Source organism: Amphibalanus amphitrite, unplaced genomic scaffold (assembly GCF_019059575.1).
Source record: "Amphibalanus amphitrite isolate SeventyFive unplaced genomic scaffold, NRLGWU_Aamphi_draft 000775F_arrow, whole genome shotgun sequence".
In the NCBI taxonomy this organism is placed as follows: Eukaryota; Metazoa; Arthropoda; class Thecostraca; order Balanomorpha; family Balanidae; genus Amphibalanus; species Amphibalanus amphitrite.
The window spans coordinates 44,177-59,985 of NW_024882269.1; the positions used below are offsets into that span (position 1 = coordinate 44,177).

The 15,809-nt window shown below is 48.6% G+C and overlaps 2 protein-coding genes across 3 annotated transcripts in view; both read left to right on the forward strand.

Moving 5' to 3' along the window:
• LOC122365971 (polycystic kidney disease protein 1-like 2) overlaps positions 1-15,809 on the forward strand; it is a 91,185-nt gene that overhangs the window by 11,496 nt on the left and 63,880 nt on the right. The window contains exon 3 of one of the 2 annotated variants that reach the window (XM_043337669.1): positions 8,292-10,927. The exons of the other annotated variant lie outside the window; for it this stretch is intronic. The gene's annotated coding sequence lies outside the window, so the exon portion shown is untranslated. The remainder of the gene's footprint in view (positions 1-8,291; positions 10,928-15,809) is intronic. 2 annotated transcript variants of the gene reach the window in all.
• LOC122365978 (ubiquitin carboxyl-terminal hydrolase 2-like) lies at positions 21-884 on the forward strand. The gene has a single exon (XM_043337675.1). It carries the CDS (start codon positions 21-23, stop codon positions 882-884), a length of 864 nt encoding a protein of 287 aa, XP_043193610.1.

The following is a 15,809-nucleotide window of genomic DNA, read 5'->3' on the forward strand; positions in this document are numbered from 1 at the left end:
TACAAATTCTGATACGCGACATGTGGACATCCTCGGACGAAACGGAGCGGGTGCTCACCACCGCACCACTCCAGTCGATGATCCAACGGCTCGCGCCGCGCTTCATGGGCTCCCAGCAGCAGGACGCGCAGGAATTCCTCAGATATCTGCTGGAGGGACTTCACGAGGACGTGAACCGGGTGACGAGCCGGCCAAAGCCGATCACGACCGACATTTACGACTCAATGAGCGCCAGTCAAAAGTCAATGGAGGCCTGGAAACGTTTCTTGCGCCTGGAAAACTCCAAGTTTGTTGACCTGTTCGTGGGCCAGCTCAAGGCTACCCTGCGGTGCACGGTATGTGGCCACGAATCGGTTACCTTCGACCCGTTCTGGGATCTGAGTCTGCCAATCCCATCACGAAGTGGCCAGGTGCGCCTACAGGCCTGTTTTGACCTGTTCACCAAAGAGGAGGTGCTCGATGGCGACGAAAAACCGACCTGCTCAAAGTGCGAGAAGCGCCAAAAGTGCACCAGGAGCCTCTCGATCCAGAAGTTCCCGCGCATCCTCCTGGTGCACCTGAAGCGGTTCTCGCCTCAGGAGAGGTTCCGCGGAAAGCTGAACACTACTGTCGACTTTTCGATGAACGGTCTGGACCTGTCGCCCTACTCGGCCGGACAGACGCCCTACCGGTACAGCCTATACGGCGTGGCGAACCACTCTGGCACGCTGCTCTCAGGACATTACACCGCTTACTGCCGACACCCGTACACGGCAGAGTGGTACGAGTACAACGACTCGCGGGTCCACGTGATGGATCAGAGAAACGTCAACAGCGGAAAGGCATACGTGCTGTTCTTTGAGCTGGCCGGCTCGAAACACCGCTCCGGCTCGACCCACGTCTAGTCATCCAGTCACGGGAGAGGAGCCTGCGATCGTCACCCGCTTGGGCCCTGTGTAGTCACACCGGCCGGCGCACATTCTGCTCGGACAACTCTAGCCAGCGGCCTATCGTGATTTGTGATATTGGGTGTAAGGTGTTGTTAAAAACCAGAACGGTCTATTTTATCGTGAACTGTAAACTGTCTCGGATAGCAATTACAAATTCTTAGCAATCCATGAAATAATTCGACTCAGTCTCAAATCCTCACATCTCGTAGCCTTCCGATTAGAGGTGTGCTTTTTGGTGATCCAGGTAACCCGCCCCGCCCCGCAACCACTCACGAGATACCCACAACTACCCGCATGGGGGATTTCAGTGGTAGAAGCCCAAAAAGCTTTTCCATTTTCTAGTCATATTTTTCCAGGACACCTTATTGCATATGTGAAGTAATCTAGGCCATGCTCCAGTATATTCATTTTCCATTTTAGAGGGGAAATTTTGTTTTGTTTTAGTTGAGAAGTTTCTGATGTTTTTGCCACCCGCATAAAACCCACACCAAGGTAATTCCTAGTGATGCAACCCACTTAAACCCTTGCGGGTTGTTTTGTCTACCCGCTCATTGCGGGCTGACGGGTCGAAAAAGGGCACTTCTGCTTCCGATGTCTGTAAACAAGTTGTCGATAGTGTTTGCGAGCTGGATATGTGACTATCAGTTTGGCTTGAGCAGATCCTAGCATCTTCGTCGTGTTGCATTGCGCAGTGTCTTGATGAGCCCCTAGGAGGCAGACTGTGCCGCAATGCCACCGCCAACGACTATACATACCCAAACCCAACCAGCTCGGCACGACGACCTTATCAAGTCGGCCGTCCCATCATAGCGTTTAGCGATAGGCGTTATCACAGGTGTATTCGCGGCCATTGGGGCGACGTAAGAAAAGAAGAAACCAACTGGCACCAAGAACTTTAAATTATCAGTTAGCATGCACCTTTTCCTTGATGTGTAGAGAATTTACCATTAGTTGTTACAGAAAATTGCATTCAAGATCTTTCATTTATGCTTTTTTTGTCGTTTGCACAATATGTTCTTTTACTAAGCTAGAAACACTAATTAGAAATAGTTCCCGCATCATCAAGAACAATAGGGAAGGCTTGAAGTGAACAAAATAATATAAACGGCTTTGTAATCTATGTGAAGGCACTTCTAAAATTGCCTGTAGAAATATTGAAGGCAAAAGTTCAACTTTTTCACAAGACAGATGTCTATAAACAGGCGCGCACACAGGATTTTTGAATGGGGGGGGGCACGACCTTCGAACTGGGCCCCCCATGCCGAAGGGCCCCCCCAAAAAAAATACGGCCCACGGGGCTATATTTCGGTTGGTTTGAAGCTTGAGCAATTGGTTTGTCAATGCATGGTAAAATAATTATTTCGGTACCAGCTTAATTTTCAAAACATATATATTTTTACGCTAGCATATTTTTTACAAATGCGACTCAGAGCCGGTACATATACCTAATCATCTAATTTATTACGTAAAACATTTCATTAATAAACATTTTTGCAAGTCCCTCAGAAATCAGCCCCGGGCAGCGACTGACTGCCGGCCGGCCGACCGGCCCCGGGTGGCTAGAAGCAGGGGCCGGTCACTGTTTGGCCCGGATGTGTAGGAGCGGGAGCAGCACTCCTTTTTCACGTATATTTGCATATTTTTTTAGGCACATCGACATGAAATGTCATTACGAGTATATCTGATACGATGCGGGATCACAAACTAGAGATCCAGCTTATAACTTATATTTAATGTTTAACCGATGAATCAAATCAACAGGACTATGCACGATGCATGTCGCACACGTACCCAGAATTTCGCCCAAGAGGGGGTCACCTGCTGGTCACCTGACCCCGGGCCCGCGAGTCACCCGGGGGCCCGGGGTCAGCTCAGGCAAGGATGTATCCAGGACCTTTCGATGGGAGGAGGGAGGCACGGTGGGTCCAGTCTCACTGGCAGACGGGTCTCTTTTAAACGGTCTTTGCATGAGAAAATGTGGAAAATTGGCAAGCAAAAGTATCATTTATGCCCGAGGAGTGTGCCTAATGTACACTAATGCCTAATTTACATGGTATTTTACGAGCGAGCGAAGCGAGCGAGCTCCTCAGAGTCACCGGTGTGTGGCGCGCTCAGAGGTGCCTGGTGTTGGGTCCTCACAGGCGCCGTTGCGGGGTCTTAGGGCTTAGAGACACTGTTGGGGCCATCATTGGCATTGTGTGGCCCTGCAAAATGGCCTGCAAGTGGAAAGTGGCCCGTCATAGGCTGGCAAGGACACTCGGAGGCTGGTAAGAGGCCCTCAGAGTCACTGGTACGTGGCCCTCAGAGGCGTCGGTGTGGGGACTCTCAGAGCCGCCGATGTAGGCCCTTAAGATGCGCTGGTGGGGGTCCCTTGGAGGTGGGGCGAGGGGCCTCGCAGTTGCCGTTGTGGGTGCCTTTAGAAACACTGGTGTGGACCGTGTGTCTATCACAGACGGATGTGGAGCCATAGCAGCCAATCCCTCGTTGGCCGTTACTAAGGCCCTGAGCGGCCGGCGACGTCTCTCAGAAACCGGCATTGGGCCTTTATGAAGATAATTGTGGCTACATAGGAGCCAATAACGTCCCCCACAAGCCCTGTGTTGTCCTTCCGAGTTGAAGTGCGGCCAGCGCGAACCCTCTGTTACCAACTGGCGCCGCAGGGCCCCTCGGTTTCGAAGGAACCCTAAACCCGAGAACGGGCACGTACCCCTCGCTCCCTTGCTATGCCACTGAATCCAAGTGATTAGGGACCCTTTAGGTAATCAGGGGCGTTTCAGATGACCAGGGGTTTTCAATTGATCAGGGGCCCACCAGGTGACCAGGGGCCCCTCTGGTAACCAGGCGCCCCTTATGTAACCAGGGACCCCATCAATAACCAGGGCCCCTCAGTAAACGGGGGCCACTCATGTAAGTGTAGGAGTCCGGCTGCAGATAACCAGGGCCGGCAAGGTTTCTCAGGTCCGTTTTTTGTCAAGGCTCTTATTGACTCAGGTGCGAGCCCTTTGCCATCAGCAGAGGGCCCTTTCAAGCCTTTTGAGGGCCGTTTAACGTCTCTTGAGTTCCCATTGAGGCCTTCTAAGGGCCCTTTGAGCAGTCGAGGGGCCTTTGAGGCCTTTTTAGGGCCTCTTGACGTCAGCTGAGGACCGTTGGACGCCAGCTGAGGATCGTTTTTGGGCCTTCTGATGACCATTAGATGCCAATGGATGACCCTCTGACACCAACTGGGGCCCTCTGACACCAGCTAAGGGCACTCTAAGTTTGACGCTAGCTCAGGGCCCTCTGACATTAGCTGGGGGGCCCTCTGACGCTAGCTCAAGGCCCTTTGACGCTCTTTAACCCTCGCCCGCACATGCCATTTTCCCATCCTAGAGCGCACATGGGGGGGGGGTTGCCACCCCCCCCCCCGCGCCATTTCGTTCCTGTTGGAGATAGAGCTTAGCAGTAAAGACCAAAAAGATTCTTTGGGAAGAGACGAATCCAATGATACCCAGTTTTACCTTCTCAGGTCAGTCACTGACCTTCCAGGTCAGGTCAAACTAAAAAATGTTGCTGTTTTGGGTCACCGTTGGATATCAAGTGCGCTGCTTATCAAATACCGATGACGATGCTGTTTTCTGGTGCCAAGCCAGCTAGAACCTCTTTGTCACACTACCCGACCAGAATTTTGCTGCTGAGGTCATTTCAGGTCAAGTTAGGTCAAGGTCAATTATATGTGTTTGTATGTCTGTGTGTGTCTGTGTGTATACTGGTGTGTGCACCGATTGTTTTTGGGTCCATATTACATGAAATCATGATCTGAGAAGCTTTTACCAACAATGCAGTCAAAAAAATTCACAAAAAGTAAATTCAGCTTGCCTAAAACGCAATTATCTTAGATGACCTAGGTTGACCTTGACCTTGACCTTGACATCTGTACATCGTCGAACAACATGTTCCATGATAGGTGGGAGGTAAGACTGGCAAAAAAGGCCGAAATCAGGGTGTCAAAAGCTCACAAGGCCCATAGCAAACGCAAGATGTTGAGAATTGGCCATTTGGGTCATGACATGACCTGAAAAACAAGGTCATATCTCCGAAACCAAAAATCACAGAAACTTGAAATTTTCAGTGAACATCAAGAAAGGATAAACGAGCAGCTATACGAAAAATCAGCTTTCTAGCCCTAAAAATGTTCAGTGCAGAGCAGAAAGACTACCTGGGGAGGGGGGTGGCAACCACCCCCCCCATGTGCGGGCGATGGTTAAGGCCTTCTGAGGGCCCCTTGAGGTCTTCTAAGGGCCCTTGAGGCTTTCTAAGGGCCCCTTGAGGCTTTTTGAGGGACGCTTGACGCCAGCTGAGGACCGTTTGAGGCCTTCTGATGGCCATTTGGCGCCAGCTGGGGGCCATCTGGCACCAGCTGGGGGCCCTCTGTCACCAGCTAAGGACCCTTTAGAGCCTTCGGAGAGCCGTTTGACGCAAGGGCATGGCCCTCTGACGCCAGCTCAGGGACCATTGACACCCTTTAAGGCCTTCTGACGTCCGTTTGACGTTAGCTGAGGGCCCTTTGAGGCTATCTGAGGGCCCTTTAAGGCCATCTGAGAGTCCTTTGAGGTCATCTGAGGGCTCCTTAAGGCCATCTGAGGGCCCTTTTTGACACCAGATGAGGGCCCTATGACGCTAACTGAGGGCCCTTCGAGGCCATCTGAGGGCCTTTTGAGACCATCTGAGGGCCCTTTAAGGCCATTTGAGGGCCCTTTGTACACGGTCTTCGGTGGTCTAAGGATTAAATAGAGGCCCATTTGAGCCGGCCTTCGGCCGCCTCAAATGGGCCCCTTCCTTCGAGTTGGGCCCCCCAACTCGAATGGGGGGGGGGCACGGGCCCGTGTGCCCCCCCCCTTGTGTGCGCCCTTGTCTATAAACCTATTTAACTTGTGACAACTCAGCCGGTATTTCGTCGCCTACAGCCCAGCTTTCCCTAGTGACCGATAGAGGCGCTGCTATCGATGTCCGCCCGTGCCGCCTAACGGCAATCCTTAGAGCACCGTCAATGCTGCTCCTCTAGCAACGGTCATATTACCCCGCATTGCCATTCTGACAAGTTTTGTCTATAAAGTCATTACGGTTAATGTTTAATTTTACTTAGCCAAACAACTATTCGGCCAATTTGAAATGCAGTCATGGTCAGGCCTTTTAACCTCAGCAGAAGTACTTTAACTTCAACATCTATTCTTAAACTGCTAGGCCAGCGTTTTTTTTTAAGAAAATGTGTGCCCTTTTTTCTTAAATTCTATTAGCGAGAGATTATTTTCGCATGGCCTAAGACACACCTACCTAGGAGAGTATATCTTGTTTCCTCTCTCGCTCCCTTTTACTGCTTTACTTATCTCCCTTTTTCTCAGCCTACCTCTCTTGTTTTCTTTTTTCCTTTTCCATCTCTCTTTTCTCTCCTCCCGTCCTTATCCCTTCCCTCCAGTCTTTTTAGCCCCCCCCTCTCTCTCTCCTTCCCTTCTTCTCCCTCTCTCTCCTTCACTCCTCTCTCTTTATATATATAACTATATATATGTTTCATTGTAGACCAAGGTTGTGAGCTTTAGCAAGCTTTCGAGCGAATGTTTTTAGGCGAGCTTTTAAGGAATTCAATAAAAACACAAAATGAAATCATGCTACAAATTTCATTGCTTACCTCAGGGATGAAATCAGCGAGGAAAGAACAGCAATATTTTTAACCAGTAAAATGCCTTTTGGGGCGACCAACAGAGCGAGCGAGAGGGTGGGCCTTAGATAAGCGACTGACACCTCCAACTAACTTATGCACTGCACCCTACTAACCGGTCCCTAGCGATGTGCCAAATTTGAGCGCAATCGGCCTAGCCGTTCTCGAGATCTGGAAGCGGCACCCTGCACGTGCGCACGTGCAAAGTGGGTCCCAACTGACTTTTGCACGGCACCCTACTAACTGGTTCCTAGCCATGTACCAACTATTTCAAAACAATCGGTTCAGCCGTTCTCGAGATCTGGAATCGACCCCTGCACGTGCGCACGTGCAGCAGCACCCCAACTGTGGCACATGGATATGCATTGCCTAGTGGGTGCCTATACCTACATACCAAGTTTCAGCGCAATCGGCCAAGTAGTTACCAAGATATTGCAACAATTACAAAACTGACACCTCTTCGTTTTGCACGTGGCACGTGCATAAGCGGTCACCCACATGCATCGAGAATAGTCCAATACTTGGTAGAAGGAATGAAGCTACCCTACAAAAATTATCGCATGTAAATCGGTCAAGTGATTGCTGGGATATAAGCCTCGCAAAAGCGTAACCACGGCCGGCCGGCCGCTCATACTCGAAATTTCCGTTAATCTACGAAAGACTACGCTCGCTTCGCTCGCTCCGTAATGATTTCTTCAGACTAACAATGCCTCAGCCATATTGGCACGCTGCTGGCTGAAAATAAGGTACTTAAAAAGACCCACTGAATCGCCACGATTTTAAGTGCATAACATAACATAACATAACATGTATTCAATGTAACAGCAGGCCACTTGGGCCCAACGAGGTTACAGGTAGATGAACAAACACTGTATGTAAAACACGGTACAATTACACCATTTCATCGAACACTAGCCCACGCTGTTTATGATACAAGTCTAACTCATTTTTAAAATTACTTAAGGAGGAACTATTGATAACTCTAGGAGGTAAACCGTTCCAAGCTTCTATGACCCTACTGGTAAAAAAGGACTGTCTTAACTTGGTGCTGGAAAATTTCTTTACTAGTTTGCACCCATTTCCTCTCGTGGAATTTGTATTGAGTGTAAACATATTCCCAAAATCTAACTTATCAATCCCTTTGTATATTTTAAAAAGTTCAATCAAATCCCCTCTTATCCTGCGGTAATGAAGTGAAAACATATTTAAGGAAGCCAGGCGTTCTCTGTAGCTCATTTCACCCAGCCCACGAACCATCTTTGTTGCCCTCCTCTGCACACGCTCCAAAAGTTTTATATCCTTTTTTAGAGACGAGTGTCATGTCATCTCTATGTATATAAGATATCTATGGTGATTAGTAGCAAGTGCTGGTGACTGTACGGTGTACCTAAATGTGTAGGCTATAAAATCATGCGAAGCAGTCCATACCTTGTCCTGCTTTCCTTTCTGCTATTCGCGATCGCGCAAAGAAAAAAGAAAAAAGAAAATGAAATTTACGTTGAAATTTTTACGAAGATTGAACGATACGTTTAGGCCCCGCTAAAGTTGCCCCAATTCGCGACCAAGTATGAAAACATAGCCCGGGTAATAATATCAATTAAGGTAATAATATCAACTGATACATGGTATAGTCCGACACATAACTGATGGCATTCTGCATGTGTTTTCAGGGCGCGACGGAAACGGTAAGTCAATGGAAGCAGACTTATTGCCTATAGTTGCGGCATGGAATACAACAAATAACAAGGAATTTCTGAAACCGCAAGGATCTCAGAGTGGAAGATTTGGTAAAAGAAAAGACTACAATTTGTTCGATAAAGCTCGAAAGACCATTCGAAGGCGAAACTGGAAGACCAGGAGGAGTGCATTCGGAAACGATTGGGTACTGCCTAAAAAGCCACTTTGCTACCGTGAAAAACTGCCTCAGGTCACATTTTCAAACAATATGATCATGTTTGTGCCGGAAAGCATAGCTAGAGTACCTTTGCTTGAGTTTTCAAATGGAAATAATGAAAAAATAGATGCAGCTACAGCAACACTCACATGCACACTTTTGATTGATGGAGCGCACTCAAAGCATGCACCATACTCGTGCGATGCGGATGACATTGTATGTAATGATTATGAAAAAACTTTGGTAGAAGTGTATGATGTGAATGGCAATTTTCAACTGCGAATGCATGCCAGCGAAAAGTCGTCGGCACATTACTGTTGGTGCTGGTTTTCCGACGCTGACGGAATGCTCGAGGTCAAAAATATTCGTTTTACCGAACAAATAGAACCTGGAAGCGAGCTCGACTGTGCTGAATACAAACTGGTGGCACCACGGGAACAGGCCCAACAAGTAGTCCCAAGCCCTGAACAGCTCAGCTGGTCAACAGCTCACTTAGGGATGACTAAAGTTTCAGCCAAATGCAAATCGCAAACGGCAATCAATACCCTAGTCTCCGGTCGCTTGGACATGCTAGCGGTCGCAATGAAACTTATAGGGAGCACGGCAATCTGTCCGTCGCTTGGGGCAAAGATAATGCAACTACGTGTGTATCCACTTCAATACTTGAACTGCACTTCCGGAAGTCAAGCGTGTCCACGCCTCGGCGTAGTTATGGTCGTGTTCCCTTTTCCTTGGAATAGCTTGAATGTGCGACAGCTAAGCATGGAAGAGGGCGATGTTTTAGAAGCTGGCTTTTACCTCCCACTGCCACTGCATGTGACCCAGTTTATGAATCCTCACGAACAATATCGCGTTATACAAGAAGTTATACCTATGGGTACGACACAGAGTGATCAAAAGGCCGATAAATTGCAAACGGACTATCAAGACGTCACCGTGAAGCATCCGGACTTATCGCGCTGCATCATCCAACTGGAATTCCTAATTCATACCCTCCTAGGTACTAAAAAGTACGCTGCCGAGCATTGTCCGCCAGCGATAGCATACGGTAACCGAAGAGCACTGACAGGCAACAGTGTGGAGTTCAGCGTCAAAGGGGTCGTGTTCGGAATAGGCATACATTTTGCAAAAAAGGTTTGGACTTTCAACTCACCACTCTGGATTGTATTTGACGGCTTCACGATGACCGCTCATCATAGATCAAGATTGTACAAAAAGCGGGTTAATCTGGTCAGGCATAATGCATTTACTTACGTGCCGTACAACGTAAAAGTAAACGGTCAGGGTGGAGTGACTTCCATACCGATACAAATACTACAGTGGGAACGTCCACTGTTTGAGTTCACCATTAAATTAGAATCGACATCACCGAAAATAGAGCTCATTCAGTTTGGGTTGCCAGGATTGTGTGGAACTCAAACGGTAGACGATGAACGACTACGCGAACACAAGCTTGGTATATCAACCAAGGTTCGCTTGACTCTACCGAACTGCCGCCCAGATCGCTGCGTGGAATACCGAATCGATGGAGAACATCTCAGGCCACCATTACAGGCTGTTGATTCAACCAAACCTGTAGTACCTAACTGGCTTCTGAATGTTCGACCACACTGGTCATGGCAACAAGCAGTTGCTGTTTACGTGGGTCAGGATTCAATCCGGTTTTCCGAAGAGCGTGTCGCTGATTTCCCAGGCGATGCCACATTACATCTAGATAAGGAGCAGCTTGGAATGACGATTGTTGGAAGGATCAAGCAAAACGGGGAATCAGAAACAAACGAGCCCGTGTACCCGAAGTATGTCGTTCCTATACCGAAAATGAAATTATCACTAAAAGAGACACTAACCCTTCACAGTTATGTGGCCCAGTTAAAATACAGAGCTCATATTCCTGGGAATAAAAGGATAGACAGCCAGATTGGCACATTTATTTATGTTTCGTATGACCAGCTAACGTTTCAGCTGGGCATTGCTGACCTGGGCACGCCTCTGTACCGTTCGTCACGTGCCAATGACCCTCCGCTGTTCGAAGACCGCCTGACACTGGACGCCCTAGATTTCTGGAATGGGCAAACCGTACAAGTTCTTACGGTTGTGGCGGTGCCGGAGCCCACCGTTCTCCGCTTCGTGACTGGAAAGCCATGCTTGTTGGAAGACAGAGGTGTTCCAGATTCGTTTTTAGAACCTCCGGTCCTACAGGGAAGATCAAGATGTAATGCAGATACACCGCCGTGCTTATTCTGCGACCCATCTTCTAACAGTGTTATTAACCGCTGTATAAAAACTGTCATGTGTCAAAAAAACTACCAGAGATCGTGGATGCCAAGATTGCCGGCCCGACCAGCATGGCCAGAATGCACCGATGATTCAAAGTGTGCAGCGTGGGAGTTTCTTCAAAACTATAGAGATAAGGTTAGTAATTATGGGTGCATTGCAAACGCATTGTCTGTTTCAGTGTGTTCTCTAGTACACTGTCGGTGTTCAAGCATTTAGGCTAAAGCAGTTACAGGGTGATCAATAATGCCGAGGTAAAGTTAGCACCTAGAAGAAGGGTGCTAATAGTATATGTTTTAACACATAAACAGCACACTGTTAGAAAGACAAATCAGGGCCTTCTCTAACATACCCACTGGTAGGGCAAATGCCCACCCAGTCACCACAATTGCCCACCCAGTTGCAGTGGCGTCGATTTACCCACCCAGGAAGCAAATGCAAAAATAAACGTCCGGCCGGACGTCCGGCACTATCTTTCCGGTCTTAAGCAAACTGGATGCTGTTTGAAGGTCCAAAAAAAAGTTTTCTGGTTGCCCGATATTCAGGGGCGTAGCCAGGATTTCCTCAAGGAGGGGGCCAAATGCACAGGGGCCCAAGATAACCCCCCTCAAAATAAAAAACATCGGGTTGCATCCAATATTCTTTGGAGGGGGGCCAAATATATCGAAAAAAATATTTATTAACAAAAATGTTAGAACTGAGGGGGTAAGCAGTAAATGGACCCCTGTTAGATAGCCCCACAAATAGCTTCATAGAGTCGCCAGCCGGTTCTGAGGGCGGTCTGAGGGCCCGTAGGTCGGATGAGGGTTCTTCAGACCGTCACAGGCCCCTACAGCCTATGAGAGCCTCGTAAGCCGTCTGAGGGTCATATAAGCCGTCTAAGGGCCACTCAGACCGACAAAAGGCCCCTTTGCACTTCCAGAGGCCAGTCAGGCCGACGGAGGGCCCTCTCAGACAAACTAAGGGCCCGTTCAGGTCATTTGAGGGCCTCCTCAAACCGATAGAGGCCCCTCAGATCTACAGTGAATCCGATCCGAGCTCCCTCAAACCGATATGCGGTCACACCAACAGTCGAAACGCATTGATTCTGTTTACACACCGTTGGACCCAAGTTGGAACCATGCCATCCTTAAAGGAACTATCCCACCTTCTAAAATGTTGTTAAAACCAGTTAAATTGTGCCCGACTTTATAGATTGGATGACCAGGAACACGGTTCTGGCATTTATTTTTCATTAAACATCTTAGGCTTCCCATATTCCAAACACAAACTTTCAAATATGTGACGTCACAGCCCAAAATTACCTCCTTCCCCAGGCCACATTACTGTCATAAAGCTGATTCTTTTAACTCTGTAGGCACCACAACAAAGTTCAGACCAAGTTTTAAGCGATTTTTCAACGAACAAACCCATTTAAATCAGAATGACTAAACGAGGTGACGTCACACTAACGGTCGCTCCATGTTGAAGATAGGGCCTTGCGCAAGGCCCATTTTCAAATGAAGGGAACGAATTTCTTCAACACCAAGAGGCCGCGGGGGTTGCAACCTAGATAGATAGTGGTTTCTGAACCTCGCCGCAAACTTGGCTATCTCAACTCAAACCCCATGTTAAAGGTGGGATAGTCCCTTTAACTGGCCCCCTGGTTTCAATAGAAGACCTACTAACCTAATTTAGAACCAAGCATATTAGAGGCAATCTACCTGTTGGTGACTTTTTTAACCCTCGCCGGCCGAGGGGGGGGGGGGCGGGTGCCGCCCCCCCCCCATAGGGTTTTTTCGCGATAGCTCCGAACACGCTGGCGATAGAGAGCTGAAACTTGGCATACCTGACCTTTGATCCAAGCCGCATCTTTTGACACCAACCGCATTTTTGGGTCAGGTCAGGTCACTGACCTATGACGTCATAAGTGAACCTCTGCACGGTCTTCAGATGTCGCAACTTCGCAACGCCCTCACTGCCAGAGGAAATGTCACAGGGAAATGAAACTTGCAGGATCTAGTATCCATTATGAGTCCCACAACTTGTATATCTCGGATTTTTCCTAAAGGTCATATGAGGTCAGGTCATTTTCGTGACCTCACCATTATAAGTCAATGGGGAAAAATTCAAACTGCTATTCTGGCGCCGGGAACGATCTCTAACTATCTCAAGCACACAGAATCGTGATTTGATGCACTCCTTGCAAGGTTAAATGCGTCACTTTTGCAATGTTGACCTTGCGTGACGTCATTTATGACGTCATCAAGGTCAAATTAGTTTTTCGTCAATAACTCTTGATCAAATTGAGCTAGCGAGTCGGGAAAGGCACCAATGGACTCAGGAAGGCCTGCCGAATCGAATGATATGCGACATGACCTCTTTCGACCAACTTCGTGACCTGGGGGTGCTGACCTGACCTTGACCTGAGGTCAACACCCCAAGTTGACCTGACCCGGACAAAAAGTATATCATTCGACGCGCCTGAGCGAGGCGAACACGATGCTGCCAAAATCGGCGCTCTGCGGCCGTTTTTTGCGAAGTTATTCACCAAAAACTGAATCGTACCCTGGGGCACTTGACCTGACCTCAGAGGTCACCGGTTGACCTAGGACCTTAAAATCGGGTACCAATCTCTGCGTCTCGTAACGGCGCACACGCTCGTTTTTTCCGCGACGCGCTAGCTCCACCAGGGGCGAAACGGCGAGGGGGGGGGGTCGTACCCGCCCCCCCCCCCCTCGGCCGGCGCGTATGTTGAAAACCAATAGGTCCGGCGAGGGTTAAGGGACAAACTTGCAACTGTGTTCACATGTTCACAATGGGCGTAAATGTAGAACAAAATATACGAAAAACGATATAAGATAATATGGCGGCCGCTAGGTAAATACTAAAGGTTGTATAAGCTAGCGTTTTGAAGACGACGATACTATGCTGCGGGTCTAGGTTAAGAGAATGTCCCATATGGGGCTCAAACGGACGCCGCCCTCATCAAGGTTCATATTGGCCTGTGGCGTTAGCTCGACCTCTATGGCTTCTCGGACCTTGCGCCTCTTCCAGTGACCTTCAGTGGCTAGCGTCTTGGCGGTGAGTGGGTTCAGGTCACCCTTGCAGGTGCTGAAGTGTCTTGCTGTAGCAGACTTGTCCAGCCGTGCGTGCTTGATGTCCGCGACAAGTTCTTTGAGTCGGACATCCTTTGGCCTTCCCGATTCGCCGATGTAGATTGAGCCACAGTAACAGGATATCTGGTAGACCACTCCTTTTTTCTTTTCGGGTTTGGAGGCGTCTTTGGCTTTGACTAAGCGGCTTCTTAGGCAATGCCAGCTTTCGGACTAGCAAAGCGACTCTGAAGGACTAGCAAAACGACTGAAGCCAAGTCACTCACGGTAGAGCGGGAACAAGACCAGCAGCTCCCGTTCCTTGACGTCCTCGTTCGTCGTGACAGGGTAAGGCTGAAAACATCAATGTATTCAAAGCCAACGGCATCTAATCTGTACCTGAAGTACAGCCCACCGCTAAAGTAATGTAGGGTTTTACCAATCTCAACGATTGGCTTTGACTGGCGATTGTTTAATGCGGAGTGATCGAAAAGAAGATGTCAATAGCTAAAATTGCAGCTGCAACGGTGACGATACATATAAGCTACATTCAAAGTTGCATTGTAGTCGGGCTAATCGTTCCTAAGCTTCAGAAGCAGAACATACCCATGAATACAATACAAATACCATGACTGAAACCCCACATTACTTCTGCTGTGGACTGTACGACTCCAATCATCCGGCGTGCAGAAAAGCTAGCATTGTAAGATGTTTGGACACGAGAGCCCAGGTCGTCTGCAGTGAGCCATCAAGCCGGCACGAAGAGAGGGCGCACCTCTGTGACCTGCTACAAAGTAATGGCTACCCAAAAAGTTTCATAGAAAATTCAATGAAGAAAAGAAAACATATCGGGCAGCAAGCTGAAGATAACGCGCAAGAAAAAACATTCAAGTTACCATACGTGCGGGGCGTTAGTGAAAAACTAGCTTAAGTCCTCCGTCCCATTGGAATCCAAGTGGCACACTCATCGAACCGCCTAAGAAGCCGCTTAGTCAAAGCCAAAGACGCCTCCAAACCCGAAAAGAAAAAAGGAGTAGTCTACCAGATATCCTGTTCCTGTGGCTCAGTCTACATCGGCGAATCGGGAAGGCCAAAGGATGTCCGACTCAAAGAACTTGTCGCGGACATCAAGCACGCACGGCTGGACAAGTCTGCTACAGCAAGACACTTCAGCACCTGCAAGGGTGACCTGAACCCAGTCACCGCCAAGACGCTAGCCACTGAAGGTCACTGGAAGAGGCGCAAGGTCCGAGAAGCCATAGAGGTCAAGCTAACGCCACAGGCCAATATGAACCTTGATGAGGGCGGCGTCCGTTTGAGCCCCATATGGGACATTCTCTAAACCTAGACCCGCAGCATAGTATCGTCTTCAAAACGCTAGCTTATCGAACCTTAAAGGGACTATCCCACCTTTAAAGGTAGTGTGCCACCTTTGAAAGATTTCCCGTTTTATTTTTCCTAGGATAAGAAGCTTCTGTTTTTACCTAATATCGCAAAAAAAAAATCAAAAATGGGCCTGGAATAGTGCCTTTTTCGCCTAAAAGTTTATCGGTTTTTAGATATGTATAACAACTGTAGTGGGCTCACCTGCAAACAGGCGTCGGGCACTGGCGGATCCTGGGGGGGGTCCACGGGGTCATGACCCCCCCCAAAAGGTCTGAGAGGGTCATTTGACCCCCCCCAAAAGCCGAAGACCTAAATGCGCTATAGACGCCGTCTTGCATGCTCAAAATCACCTGTCAAACACTTCTGAGCTAATACCTTTGTTTTTCTGGATCGTGTTGCGTGAAAAGGCGTATTGAAGACCAGAATCTTACTCGTTTTTGTCTCAACCGTGCGAGCACCAGGGGATGATCCAGGAAAACTCCAAGGGGATGGTCATGAATTTAATTCGTGGTGCACCTACCTATACGCAAAATTAAAAACTCAACGGATTTCGGTCACTT

Bases quoted from the DNA above. Each gene is read 5' to 3' on its own strand.
- LOC122365978 (XM_043337675.1), top strand. From the start codon at position 21: ATGTGGACATCCTCGGACGAAACGGAGCGGGTGCTCACCACCGCACCA.